At 42.3% G+C, this 14,921-nt stretch overlaps 1 protein-coding gene across 2 annotated transcripts in view; it reads right to left on the bottom strand.

Moving 5' to 3' along the window:
• Positions 1-14,921, bottom strand: part of CUX1 (cut like homeobox 1) — a 270,867-nt gene that overhangs the window by 114,664 nt on the left and 141,282 nt on the right. For both annotated transcript variants that reach the window (XM_062592853.1, XM_062592854.1), the window contains exon 8: positions 14,558-14,624. In XM_062592853.1, coding sequence (XP_062448837.1) covers positions 14,558-14,624 — 67 coding nt within the window. The remainder of the gene's footprint in view (positions 1-14,557; positions 14,625-14,921) is intronic.

A 14,921-nucleotide genomic window follows, 5' to 3' on the forward strand; every position in this document is an offset into this window, starting at 1 on the left:
CTTCTAACAGGGTCATCTACTCTCTATAAAATTAGCTGCACATAAACCGAAACAACCCACTCCTTTTACTATAGACTACCAGTCTCCTCATCTTCATCAGGTTAAAATTCAGAGATGAATTTTACCCCCATATAAATAAGCCTCCCAGGCATCTCCTATTGCACTCAGGCTGAGAGCCCAAGCGCACAAATTATGAGGCTGGGAGACTCTTTTATTTGGTGAAACACATCTGGCTACTGCAGTCTAAGGATGAAGCCCCTCCTGCTCATGGAAGGACTGCTGCTGCCTAGGCAAAGCTGAGTCCTATCAAGGGTCATGCATCTGCCAAAGGGGGCTTTGTTGCAACTAAATTTTATATATGAAATATCAGACAATGCATCAGCTCATGGCTAAAAGAGAAAAGCTGTTGCTATCTTCAGCAAGTTAAGAAAAACAGTTAAAAAAAACCTCAGCATTAAGGTGAACGTTATTTCTGCTGGTATCACACACAAACGTTGCTGCTGAATTAAAAGTAAGCTGCTTTAAGGCATTAAACTGGCAAATGGCTACACCAAACGACTTCTCAGTTGCCAGCATTCAGGCAGCAGGCGCTGTGCGTTGTCACGTCCAGGTGGCAAGTTGCAACACTAATGCACATTTCCCTATTGGCTCCTGCAAGCTAAAGCAACCCAGCACTGCAAAGTTATTAAAAGGGCACTGTGCATTACTGATGAATTCCTTTTTACTGTGTTCTTCAAAGACACCAACTATCATGCACCCAGCTGGGATTTATTTCAGCCTCTGTAAAAAACATAAGCCATTCTCATCATTTACTGGCACTTGATTTTAAAAGTAGAATTTATATTAATTCTGGCTTTAAGCTACAAGTTTCAGCCAACATCCTTATTTTCTTAACATAACAAGTCCAGATACAGACTCCTGAGTCAGAGCCTCAAAAAAAAAAAAAAAAAAAAAAAAAAAAAAAAAAAAAAAAAAAAAAAAAAAAGGAAAAAAAAAACCCCACCCTCAATTGATCAATCTGAAATCTCAGTTTCAAAAAGCTGGAATTAAAAGGCATAACTTACTACAGCAGTTACTTTTCCCTTATCCCATGCAATTAAAACAAAATAAAAATCTAAGTTTTCTCTTGGGTTAGGAATGGGAAAAAATTCATTCCTGCAACAAGCCAGGCAAACTTCAAACCCCCAAACAGTCAGCGTGTCACTGAAAGTGCCTAAATTGAGATACTCCAGAAGACCCCAGCCTGCTTATCCCCGCACCGAGCCAGGCAGCGTCGGCTGGAGGCATCTGCGGCCTTTGGGCTGGGAGCCTCTGCCACGTGCTCCTCCCTGGCGTCACTCCCTTCCCCCCCGACATGGGAAGGACAGTAGCAACGAACTTGAAACAGTTAAACGCACTGAATTTGTTGATCTTTTTACTTCCTATGAGTCATGCTCCTCAACTCGACCACTATGCATATAAAAATCTGCTACAACTCATTAAATAAATATTTCCATTTTGGCTAAGCAAAGGAAGAAGACTCCCACATTAGAGCGCCAAACAGGTAAAACAATGGAAAATGCTATAATGGTTAAAACTGTGCATTCCAGTGAGTTATAATGACCAACCTAGAGGGCAGTGAGCAGTATTATAGCATTAATATTATGACAGATGCAGTATGCATCCTTTGCCTTTGCTGTGGTCTCGAAGAAAAAAATAATATTTCCATTCATCACAGAATGACCTAATGGATAGCACTTCAAATGAATCGTCAGCAAATACATTTTATGTGCTTCTATTTATGTGCATTTATTTTTACAGACTACAATGCATGCATCAGAACAGCACTTCCACCTCTCTATCTAAGGACTGAAAGACTATGCGCATTAAAAAATTAAGTCTTGCATTACCCCGCATGCCCTTTTCTTTACATATGGCAAAAGTGAATCATCAGACTTGCTTTAGGTAGTGTGTTTGACAAAACAAAGAATAAGATGTAGATCTAATTACCAGCACAAAAACAGTAGCGTCCCTCCCATAACACAAAGTCTTCAACCTTCTATCAAAATACACTGCTTTTTTTAGGGAAGTAAAGTTAATAAATGCCAAGAACTACTGAATGAAATGATGGGATTTCTCTGCATTTAGCAAAAAGACTTGAAAACCTTAATCTCATGAGTCAGTAACAACAGTGGAGCAAGTGAAGATGACAATCTTGGGCCTATAATCAGTAAGACAAGCTGCTTAAGAGACCTCATTGAAGTGAACGTGTGAACGTCTCACCAAAGCAGAGATGATGATTTATGATTAAAAAGTGTAAATGTACTTCTGTGGTACCAGTTAAGAACAACTTGCATGTCTCATTCACAAGGGCTTAAGGCAAACGGTTTAACATCACTAGAGTATAAACTCTTTGCTAAGTCCTGAATGCCATTAACACCTCCGCATGCTTGGTGTCCCATCTAATTCTCTCCTGCTTACACCATTCCTATGACAATTTAAATACCTCAGACCCCTTTTCCATTATCAAAGTTAAACCTACAAACGTCCTATTTTTCTCTCGAGCCCCCCCTGTTAAAGATCTGTGACAAGGCCAGCCCTGGGTGTGACATGCTCTGCTACCAAAAACAACTGGCTAAGACAAACCCCAAAGACTATGCCAACAGGCTTTGTAGAATTCGGAGAGCAATGTTTCTCTGGAGAGTACATCAGGACGGGTTTTGTTTAATACGTGAAAGGATGATTCAGAAAAGCCAATGAAAGGTGTAGTGGCACGAGCTGCAGGCAAAGCAGAATTACTCAGGTTTATCAAGAGTACAGAAGACTGAAAGCTCCAGACACTCAAAACCAGCCAAAGTGTATAGGCAGTCTGGTGACAGAGGGAATTCAATGCAGACACACATTTGCTAATGCCCTGAAGAAGCGGGACCACTCGTCTACACTACTGAGCTCTACATTTCTCACCGGGTAAAGACCAGAATAAGATGACGGAATAAGAGCACTCACACTTAACTGAGATGATAGTCCAAGAAGAACAAAATCCTCTCAGATAAATCAGCATGATTCAAGGCATGAATGACTGAATGATATGATCTAGAAAAAAATTCTTATGACAAATTAATCTACAATTATTCAATACAAAGTTACATAACTTTTCCCCTCCTTTGGGGGCATCTAGCATAACAGCACAGGTGATTATCAGAAATCAGACACTGGACGGGACAATGTTGTTTTATCCAACTGAGAACGACTGTATTGTTGTTGAACACCGGAAGAGTAACTAGCCTTAAAAATTCCTATTATTAGAAAAAGAGGAAAAAGGCTAAGAATACATACCATAGATTAAAAAAAAAGGGGTGGTGGTGAAATTCCAAGTTTTTCTGATACTTTTCCAACATAACATTATTTGGAAGCGCTTCCCACATGCCTGTATTAATCTACAGGGAAATTAACTGCTCCATACCGGGTAATGTAGGGGTTAATTCTGACTGATGTCGAATGCCCCAAGTCTGTGCTCTGTTCATCAGAGCATTAAATCTGAAAGCTCGAGAGAGCAGTGCAGCCGTGCTGCAAGGGCTATGTTATAAAGTTCTGCATTAAAAATTCATATCGTAGGCTTGCCACAGTACTCTGCTCTGGCTGAAAGGAGAGCTGGCGGGGAAATATTAGACACCCCACCGTCTTTCTGGCAATTGGAGACATTCCTCAGCAAACAGCACCTCAGGAAGGGAATGAAAGGGCAAACAAACCGTGAAACAAATCAATGAGTTCAATTATCTCCCTCTCTCTCAGAAAGGAAACTTTTCATTTTTAAGGCTGCTTCATGAAATCTTTTAATGATGGCCCTGAACAAGGATGCTGGGCGCTCTGGCTGCAAAACCAGCGGCTTGGCGGTGCTTTCGGTTTGTTTTACGCAAGACAGAGATTCCCAAACACACAGGGCGAAGCGCAGAGCCGGGCGTAAGAGTCTTGCTGCAGAACAACTCTACTTACCCTTTACATTAGCATGATCACGTGGGATAACAGGCTGCGGAAAGTGTTCCCACTTTCCCTGAAGTGTCTCCAGCGAAGAGTGAGTTTAGATTTATTAAGATGGTTAGTTACTCTGCAGTTAAGTCATGGGGTCTTCGCCGCCGGTTGAGGCTGCATGCGTTTCAGAGGAATTTACGGCAACTCAATCGGTGGATGCCGCTGTTCAGAGCGGTGTGCGCTGTATTTTTATGAAAGGCATATATGCCCCTCGGGTTACCTGTCTGACGTAACCGTTGCACTCAGGCAAATTAATAAGCCAGACACTGTAAATGGGGAAATACACAGGAAGGGAAACAACAGTAAATAGAATTTTTTGAGGAAACCATGGAAAGTTACCTGTTTCCGAGTGCCCCCAACAATCATTGTCTAGCACCCTAATAGAAAGACTCACTTTTCTCAGCACCGAATTTTAAATCAAAGGAAGGAAAAGGAAGGAAACTTAAGCTATTGGCCAAAAGTTGCCCTGGCTATATATGCACGTCAGTCCATTCAGAATAAACTGAACCCTGAAAACCGCTGCAAGTGGAATGAAGCAACACTGTAAGAATGAAGCACAGCTCTAAGAAACACACTTTTCTTGATAACTTCTGCAAACTGAAGAATATGTAAGCCTTTCTTTTTTAGTTTTTATCCTGGGTTATACCACTTTCTATCCTGTAAAGCAAATAAAAATTGCTTTGTTCTGAAAACTCCTGCTTCTGTATTACTGCTAACATCCTGGCACCTGAAGGGAAATAGCTACAGGTGTCCAACTGAATTAGGCCTGTGCTTGTTAATATAGTGGGAAACCAGAATGACTTCAAGCCAGCAATGCCGGTTATGAGCGGTGCAACCACAGGAGATCATCCAGAATGAGGTGTAGGAGGACAGGTTTATCATCAAGCAAGTGCAGTCAAGAGGCAACTGAAGAGATTTATGCCTGGTAGCCAGGACAAAACAAATTAAATCTAGAATAGCCTACAAACACTCACAAATAAATAAAAAAAAACCTGTCCTGAGGGAGAGGGAGTGAGAAGAGAGGAAAAGATACACTAACCACTTGAAAGCTCATTAGTTTCTGGGGGAAGCAACGAGGGGAGGCTGGTAGAGTCGGTGATCACAAGTCACCCAAAATCACTTATTACAAACCAGTGAAAAATGCTATTACAGAAGATTAGTGCTTTGATCAAAATTATTTTTTGTTCAGAATTTGTTACTAACAGGCACTTAAATCTGGCAAGTGAAAGTCAAACAGCCAGGTACAGCCTGGGCATCCAGAAGTTGCAGCTAAGTGAAAAACAGGGAGAAGTCCTTCCTTCTGCCCAGGGATGTCACTTCTGCGTTTGGATCCTTGCTGCCATGCCGATTTCCCTCCGAGGCCCTGACCAACCTCTGCGGGACTCCGTTTCTCAGGGTGTTAAAACAGGGGGAAGGGCTGCCGCAGCCCCAAGCTGGTTAATTAGCCTTTGCATAGAGCTGCCTCTGGAGAAACACACTAAATAAATGTTAAGGGTTAATATTATTAGACTCGCAGGATTGCAAATGCATTTGTTTATTTAAAGCATTACATGAATGCTAATGAAGTTATTAACAGGCCTGCATGATGTCTACTGTTTTGCTTGGTTTTGGTTATTTGTACCATACTTCATTATCCTTTTTGTTCCACGATCTGAACAATATCTTTCTCTTCCAAATCCATGAATTAGTTTGCAGTCTTGGTTCCTACCTCCTTATGTCAGTTTGTTATTCAAAGACATTATTTTAAAACAGCCACATTCATTGAACCTTTTTTTTTAAAAAAAAAATCATCAAGATAATGATATTCAGTTTCATAACACCAGGTATTTTCTGTGGCACACAAAACTGCAATCCCCCATGGTGTTATTGTCTTTTAATTGGGATCAGAGGATATGTAATATTTCTCAGGTCCCCTCTAAGCGGTGTCTGCCTGATGACCAGACCTTGCTGCAGCAGATAAAGCACGCTCCACACTCCTCTGGAGTCCGCACAAAGCACAACCAGCTTGCACATTGACCCCCTCCAGCCTGCAACTGCTTCCCAGAGAAGTCTTCTTACTGGAAACGACACCATTCTCAGGCCGCTTTATGAGATAGTTCCTGCAACCACCCTGCGGCAAATCACTGCCCAAACTGTCAAATGGCTCCAGACCCAAATCCTCCTCCTTTCCTGCAAAAGGGACACTGGGCAGATACAGAGAGGCAAGCTTTGAGGGTGACTCCTGCACGCAATGCCACCACAGACACTTCTCCCCACCTATGCTTCAGCTGTAAACATCTGATGATATGGGTTAAAATAGAAAGCAATTTTGCAAAGTGGGTGGGGTAGATAGGTGGGAGAAATAAAAGTTTAAAAGCTTTAACTAAAGCTGCAGAAGCAACCTGTAAATCTACTTTGCTACAGATTTCCCATTCTGTAGTCCTTACATTGAGCAATCTGGAGCATCCAAAGCTCATGATGTCAACAGTACTAATGGATAATACAGTAAAAACAAAACAGAACTATCTTTATTTTTAAAACAACTCTGGAGAGGATAATGGCCCTATTTTTGTAGTAAGGTGGCTTACAGTTGTGATATCATAGTTAAATTTTAAGGGAGTGAAGGAATCAGACACATTTATAAATATATTTAATAAGACACTGAAAAATCTGTCTAACGGGGAAACAGCATATGGATACTTTAATGAGAATTGTGCCACTGACAGCGACTATAAACATGCTCCTATTCTTGGAAGCTCCTATTCTTGGAAAAAATAAAAACAATATGAAAACATTGGATGAATTTGAAATCTGTCTGTATTATCAGTACAGGACAGGGAGGGTAAGTCCTCCAACTCACATGGCTCATGGCAAGCACACGGCTTTCCAAAGGGAAAAAAGGATACTAGGAGAAGAAAGAGATTTTTTCCAGATTATAGAGTTTTGGGGTTTGGGACCTTTTCTTTCATTCTTATTGCAGGAAGCCATCTTTTTCTATTAAATGAGGGAGCACAACATATCCTTGGTGACTCATTTGTTTGCTTGCACCATCGCCACCTGGGAGTGGGAAAAGCAGCTAGAGAAGAGTAAATGCTAATAAAGACAGCCTGTGTCTTAAATGCGTGCTTAGGTAGACTATTGCAGGTATTGCCAGCTTAGCTTAGTACCTGATGAAGTGCTTTGCTTTATGAGTGGAAATCCTGTATACCATACAAGACAGCTCGACTTAATATAGAGCAACCATTTGTTTGTGATGATTCAACTGTGCTACAGCCACGCTAGAGGAGTTCCCATGGACATCACAGGCTCTCCTTGCTCTCAAGGCCAAGACTTTGCAAAAAAAAAGTGGTACTATACCAAAATACATCTATTGCTTTGCTACTTTGGACCCAAACGAACCAAGACTATTGTCACTTCTTGTACATGTACATGGAACGGATTGTATGAAAAACCAAGGTCAGCTGAGTAGGGCATTAACGACTTTGGTCATGCTCAGAAAGATGTACCTACAAGAGATGGGTGCTGCTTCCCTGCTCCTCCTCTTCCTCATAGAACTTGTCCCTCCGCCTCAGAGAAGCCCTTCAAGGCAGCTTACAGAACACAGTTGCCATAGATAAAGTGAGCTATCATGGGAAGGTATCTCAAAAACATTGGATTCCCCTCTTGCCAGGCTAGCAAGGAAGGCCAATTCATGCCAGCAGGCTGAGACTAGGGGAGCATGCTCCTTGTCTCTTCCACTCAGCAGACTAACGCTGCCTGCAATAGCCCAAAGATACCTGGCTCCAGCCAGAGCAAGCGAGAACAGACAGGAGCACACGGCCACTTCTGCCCCTGCGATTTTGTAAAGACTCACGAATCGAGGAGGTGGGAACAGCAGCTTCTGCCATGGGACTTCATGCCTAGCAAGGTGCCACAGCACCAGTCTTCGTCAGAATGACCAACGGCACAGCTAGCATAACACCCTTGAATACAATAACCTCGTATTTATATAAAGATTTCCATCTAATTTCTCATCTCATCTAATTTCTCTTCTCATTTCAACCCTGGTTAAAGATAACGCAACAGGCCGATGACTAGAATATGCTGGTATATCGCAAGGCTATTTTTTACTACTTTGAGCTGTTAAATAACAATAGGTTTTAGGCTATGCTAGAAAAAAAGAACGGAACGGTCTCAGCGAAGGTTAAAAAAAGAAAAAAAAAGGGAAGAAAAAAGGATCTAGGGCACTTCTGTGCTATGAAAATGTTACATTAACTGCCAGGGTTACAACTCTAACAAAAGAGTCAACACAGGCGGCTACAACACTAACTCATACCAACTCAAAACGTTCCATTTATTTAGAGTTCCCAAAAATGCGCACTTAAAAAAAAACACTTTTTTTTTTGCCCATTTGTGGTTTATGTTTCTCATGTCTGCATATTTCTAGACTCCAGTCAAGACCAGATTTGTTGGCCTGGAACACGGTATTTATTCGTCAAGACTCAGTTTCTCTATCCGTAAGTAATGGCAAACGCAAGCATTTCAAAGCAAGCTCTTAGTGCTTTGCAAAGGTGAGTAAATATTTAGTAACACTGCATTTTACTTCCCCCAGCAAACCATCCTGCAATATTTCTGGTTTGATTGTAGGCAAAAACAGAAATTTTACCAAAAAAAAAAAAAAAAAAAAAAAAAGCAGCTGGTTTGCACAAGGGCTTTCAAGCCCAGTTTCACAGGACAGCTTTAGATCAACAGCAGAAACCTAAGAACTGAATCTCCAAAATATTCACATTCCTCTCCATAGCTAGTTTTTAAAGCAAAATGTTAAACAGGGACTTAAAGCCTGTTCAGTTTTGCATAAGGCACAGTCAAAACCTTGAAGAAATATCTCAAATTCTAAAACATATCCAGAGTTTTCTGCAAGTTTCAAGATAATTCAATTTTTCTTGTTCCCTTTTTACATTATTTTTCTTTAGGGAACACAATCTTTACAATAGGATTTTCCCTGATCTCTCATCTCCCCATCATCACTGGGGTTTCACTGATGGCAGTAAGACTAGGAGGTTTAAGAAGAGAAAGGACTTTAAGAAACAGCCCACGAAGTTCTCTATCTCCTGTTTTTAGGAAAATCACTTTAAATACAGCAATAATTGCAGAGACAAGCATTAGAAGTTAATGACTCATCGAAAGAACAGGAAATAGGAAACTTTAAGACCTTAAAGGCACAGCAAAAAGGAACTATTTCATGTCCCATACAACACAACCATCCTAACTACAGTATTTCATGTTCAATCAGGGGAAGCAACATTTGAGAACATCCATCACAGTAATTATGTAATGCTGGAGGGAACAAGACTACTTTTTATTCAGTTTGACCCTGAGCACCATCAAAATGGAAAACTACAAACATTTGAAAAGTGATATATTGGTACAAGCTGATACTTAAACAGGAAAGATTTGCTACCCTCCCCAAAAAAGAAAATCAAAGTAAATAATTCGTAGGCCAAATCCAATTCTCAGCATTCGCTGGGAATTATTCCACTGAAGTCAGAGTTAACCGAGATTTGCACCAACGTCACAGAATTTCCCATAAACATTTTAACTCCAATTCCATCATGTAACTTCAGGCAGCAGCAATTCTCACGACTAAAACCTGCGTCCCCACGCTCAGCCCTGGGCACCTTTCACGCAGCCGGCCCGTCTCGATCCCGCCGCTCGGCCCCCGCCGGTGGCTCCAGGCGCCGAGCAGCCAGCAGCAAGAGCGCCCTGCACCCAAAGCAGCCCCGCACCACAGGCATCTCCTCCCGCTGCGCTTCGAGGGATGTAAGCTCTTCGCTGCCCCCCGATCTGACACCCAAGCCCGCTGCACTCGGGTGCAGGTCGCGGAGGAGAAGCTGGCCTCCACGTCTGCTTCTCGGCAGCAGCCCTCCCGCCCGCGCTGCACCAGCGCTTGCCCCCCGTCCCCTGCGGCCCCCCTCCGCCAGCCACCTCCGACTGTGCAGATTACTTGAGGATTTACTTTCAGGCAGGGTAACGCAGATGTAAATAGGCATTACCTTGTCCTCCTGCTCCTGAGCTCCTACCTATTTGTTTCATTAACATCTTTCACGTGGCCCCACTGTTATACCGGGAGCTGCTGAGGGCAGAGACAGCCTTTGCACAAGACACACGTACAACACCCGCCCCCCGCCCCGTTATCTTCAGCCTCACCGACTGTGGCGTCTATGATCATCGAAATAAAAGTAGTATTAAATATTCATATTGAAATCCTGTGAGCCAAGTTTATGGATTCAGGCTCTCAAAACAATGAAAAACTCTCAGTTTTCTTAAATCTGGGACTACAGCTCACGGGCTGCACTTCCATCAGCCGCACTCCGTCCGGTTCCAGATTTAGTTTTCATTAAAAGGTAGTGCAGGATTCAAACCCGTCAGCTGCATCGATACGGTGGGGTGATCTGCGATACTGTGCCAGTGTACAGTCTCAGCGATGCTACACCAGTACCTCCACCCTAAGCACTTCAAAAAGATTTTTTTTTCAGTCTATGTATATACACGTATCTATCGATTTCAGGCTAATCTATAAAAGGAAAAAAAAATCCTCTGTTTCACATATTATTAGAAGACAATTTTTTTTTTCTAGACGTTACTGAAAGTTTTTTTTTAGGACTACTCCTTGTTTAAATAATAAAATCTTCTCCTCTCCATTGCATTTCCTAGGCATATACTCCTTTTAGAAGATCAAAACCCATGCATCTTTAAGACAGCCACATAAGCAGTAACAGTGGAGCCCAGCTGCTTCGACTGCCAACCTGAACGTTTTTTGGTTTGGGCTGTTTACGAAGGCTTTTTACTGCAGAGCCAGGTAGAGCATCTAAAATCCTCACAAGGCTATTTAACATTTACGGGGGAAAATGTACTATTTCAGTGAAATTCGATATTTTCTTTCATCAAAGGCACAGAGCCTCAACCCACATGTTAGCAGTAATGTAACAAGCCTACTGTATGTGCTACAGCTGAGGAGCCTTTTCCAATTAGATTTCATCTCCGGGGGGAGGAAGGGGCAGGAGCAAAGAGGTGGCTCTGGAATTTATTTTAAACTGGAATCCAAAGCCGTCGGGCCGGGAGCGTTAACAGCTCTGCTGGGGAGCTCGAACACTTGCTGGGGCTCTGCGGCGAAACAGAAGTGGAGGAGCGCGGCGGCGGGGAGAACAGTTTGTCCCCAAAAGCGAAGGAAAGGCATACGGGAATGTTTCTTTTTCTACATGGGGCGGCGGGGGGTGGGGGGGAGGGGGGCGGGGTGGCTGCACTAGTGTGAGAGGAAAAAAAAAAAAGCACTCTTTAATTTTCCTGAAACTTGGGTCACAGTTTGCTTTTCAGTTCCAGCTTTGATAGGATCTCCAGATCAAACTCATTAGTGCTGCTTAAAGCCAGGCTCGCAGATAGGAACGTGTGGGACAGCAAACAGAATCGGTATTAGGCCTCCGGAGAGGATGTGCCTCTTTAATTGAAAAAGGCAGAGCAATCATTCATTTATTTAACCCAGAGATGATTATAATCTGAAAACCTTGAAATCCTCTTACACAACAACTGTTTTGGCAAGCCTCTCTGTGTTCCAACAAATATTAAACTGTGCTTGCCATTTGTCTAAGGAATCTTGTATTAATAAACATGAAGAAGAACACTTTTACCTCCCACACTCAGTGACAGAAGAAAACAAAGACCAGCTGTATTCATCAATGGATCCTTGTTCTGCACATAAAGGCTAATTACATTTTACTTCAAGCCTACACATGGAAAACTTTGCTGCTGCCATCTTGTCAAGCGCAGCTTCTGATACCCCAGCTGACAGACCGCGCCGCCGGCGCACGACGATCTTCGTTCTGCCGTTAACGCCTTCGGCGCCCGGCGCCCGCGTAGCGGCGCTACCTGCTCGCCGGCCACCCGAAGGGGGACTCGGACGTAACGCCTGCCAAAAGGGGCTCGTCTGACCGCAGATCGGGACGGCAGAACCGCAGCTCGGCTTCGGAGGCGCCTCGCGAGCCAGGGGCGAAGCCGCGGGTCCGGGCTGCGCCGCGGCACCTCGCTTGGCGCCGAGCGCTTTGAACCGGGCCAGGCTGAAAACGCTACCAAAAGATAAATAAACAAGCCGGCCCGCTGATCTGCAGCGCCAGGATCCCAACAAGCGGTCACCGGGACAAAATCCAGACTCCTTCGCCCTGATCCTGCAGCCTCCCGCCTCCGGCTTCTTTTTCTCCTCTCCATAAGCGAAAGGTTTGCAAAGTTACAAACAGCTAAGGGGCAGCTCTCCTCCAAAACTGAAAATGTGAAAAGTACTGTGAGCTTAAAAAAAGACTGACAATTATCTTTTTTCTTTTTTTTTTTTTCCCCTGAAGGCATTCCAATTCATCTGCATCAAATAAGTGTCTGTAAAACTAACAATTCTGGCCTAAGATAAAAATCACATGTTCTTAAAACATGAAATTAAAACTGGCAATACAAGTAGCTTTTTAGACTTAGATCAAAAGAGAGTTTCTTTTAAAAAAGAATCAAACTGTCTTTCACCATTTTTATTGGTGAGTTTTCTTCCTTCACCGTTTCTTCCAGCTTTTACAATTGAAACAGATGATTCAATTTCACTGTCTATATTCAGTTCCCTTTTCATGTTTTTCTAGACTTCCACATTGCAAAATTTGGGCTACAAACACCCCAGATGACTGTTGTTATGCAAGAACTACGCCTGCCATAAAAATCCAAAACAATGATAAAATATTTCTGCTGTTATTAGGTTCTACAAGTTTGCTTTCACAGTACATTAGTTTAGGAGATAAAGTACATGCCTAATGCCTGCTTCAGCATTCAGCTCTGTGCTCCCTGTATGCCAGACCCCGGCTTCACAATCCTGCCGCTACAGAACCCAGTCAGCTCGTTACTGCACACCACTAACCACTTGCAGGTAATTTCCATGCATATCAGGCAAAAATCACGTTCAAGAGCGTAAGATATTTCCATGTGGATTTTTCTGGAGGAATGACATAAATCAGAAATGCTAACAAACAATTTAAATTAAATACACCTTTTGCCCAGTGTAAGATAAACTAGAGTACTTAGGGGAAATAACGTAAAAAAAATGAAGCAAGTGCTGTGCAAATAAAATATTAAAATGGGGGCGGAGGAGGCTGACTAGGTTCAGTGCCTCTGACCACAGAGCCTGAGTTCTGCCTTCCCGCATGGCAAAACAGCAACTGAGCCACCAGCCTCAGTTACACGCACGCAAGGAAATAAAGCCAATTTGCAGTAATTCAAAGCTACGTCAGACTCATCGTTAGTACGTGTCCCTTAGAAAAGGATGAAATCAGCGGAGAAAAAACCCTACTTTTGAGGACTTTGTAGGGAACTCGAAACAAACAGGCCTCACAGAGCAAAGCCAAAATCTACGCAAGAGATTATTTTTAATGGAGTAAAAGGTGTTTCAACACCAAATGCTCATTCTTAACCACTGTGGACTGAGTTTTGCAAGCGTCAAGTTCCTGACATACTCAGTGGGGAACGGGACCCTCAGTGCAGGCAGAGCCAAACAGAAGCAAATTAAAACTTGTTACCAATTTGACAGGTCTTGAAAACGTCTATTACCCGGACTCAGCCATAAGCCATACCTGAAAGCATTTACCTACAGACAAAACCAAGACCAACTCCTTGCTCCTAGTACACCTACGTTACCATCCCTCTCTTGTCGTATGAAGGAGATTGTAAACAGTCTTCTCCTAGCATATTTTATGTACGAGAATGTTTGGTGAGGACAAGGAGTAAGGATTTTCCTTGCTGTTGACCCCATCACTTGCCTCCTGGAGAAGATGGTGCAGCAGTGGCAATGTGGGTGTTTCACCCATGACTGTACAGCAGGCAGGACACACTGATCTGAAACTGCTTTTTCCTTTCCCATCTCATTTCCAGGAGAAGAAACTACTCTTTAGACTTAATAGAGTGATTATTGCAGATGATGAAAATTCCTCCTCTTTACCAACTTTCCCTAAGTACGAAGAGTTCAAAGAAAAACAACAGAAGTCTGTCTCTCTCATTTCCAGCTCTGGTTGTTAATAAAACCATGGAATAATTGAAAACAGTAATGACAAGGACATATATTTCTGAGAGTACCATCACGTTCTATTCTGAAATAGGGAAAATCTGCAGAAAATTACATTCTATGTAACTTGGGGGGAATTTGCCAAAGTGGTGACTGCTACCCCAAAACCAGAAACCCAAACCAAAGAACCCAGCTACGCAATAAAAATCTTTTACTTAACTAAATCATCTTTATCGTATTTCTGAAATTACCCTAATTCTACATAAAATATAAGAGATGTCTAACATAGTATAGATATCATGCAGCAGCATGTGGACCAGGAAAAATGTCATGGTGGGTGGAAGAAATTATGAAAACTAATAGTCTCTCCATTGGAGACAAAATTATGCCAATGGCTTCCAACAAATCTGGACTCCTGAACCTCTTCCATCTCATCCGTGTGCAACAGACAGATGCAATATTAAAGGACGATACTTTGAGGGAAGAAATAGGAAAAAAATAGTGAAATCTTACTTTGCAGTAGTTTCTTCATCGTATTTTGTTTTCAGATCAAATAGTTCTGTTCTGGTTTTTTCCAAGGCTAAAAGGCATAAACATGAAGCATTACAGCACTGTAACAGCTATGAAAAGCAAAAAGACCACTCCATTCTTTTTACTCAGCTACAAACAAAGCTGTACATCTCCTGATGAAAAATCTTTGCCCTATCTTTCTACCTAGACAATTATGACTTACAAAAAACATATCATTTGATTTTTCACATTTATGAATTATTTTACATTGCAAAAATTCTCAGTTTCTGTTCTGCTTAACAAAGACAGATGTTACCCATTTCTTACTAAGCTGGCTAAACTGTTCATTCTACTGAAATAATTACTG

Source organism: Rhea pennata, chromosome 20, assembly GCF_028389875.1.
Source record: "Rhea pennata isolate bPtePen1 chromosome 20, bPtePen1.pri, whole genome shotgun sequence".
In the NCBI taxonomy this organism is placed as follows: domain Eukaryota; kingdom Metazoa; phylum Chordata; class Aves; order Rheiformes; family Rheidae; genus Rhea; species Rhea pennata.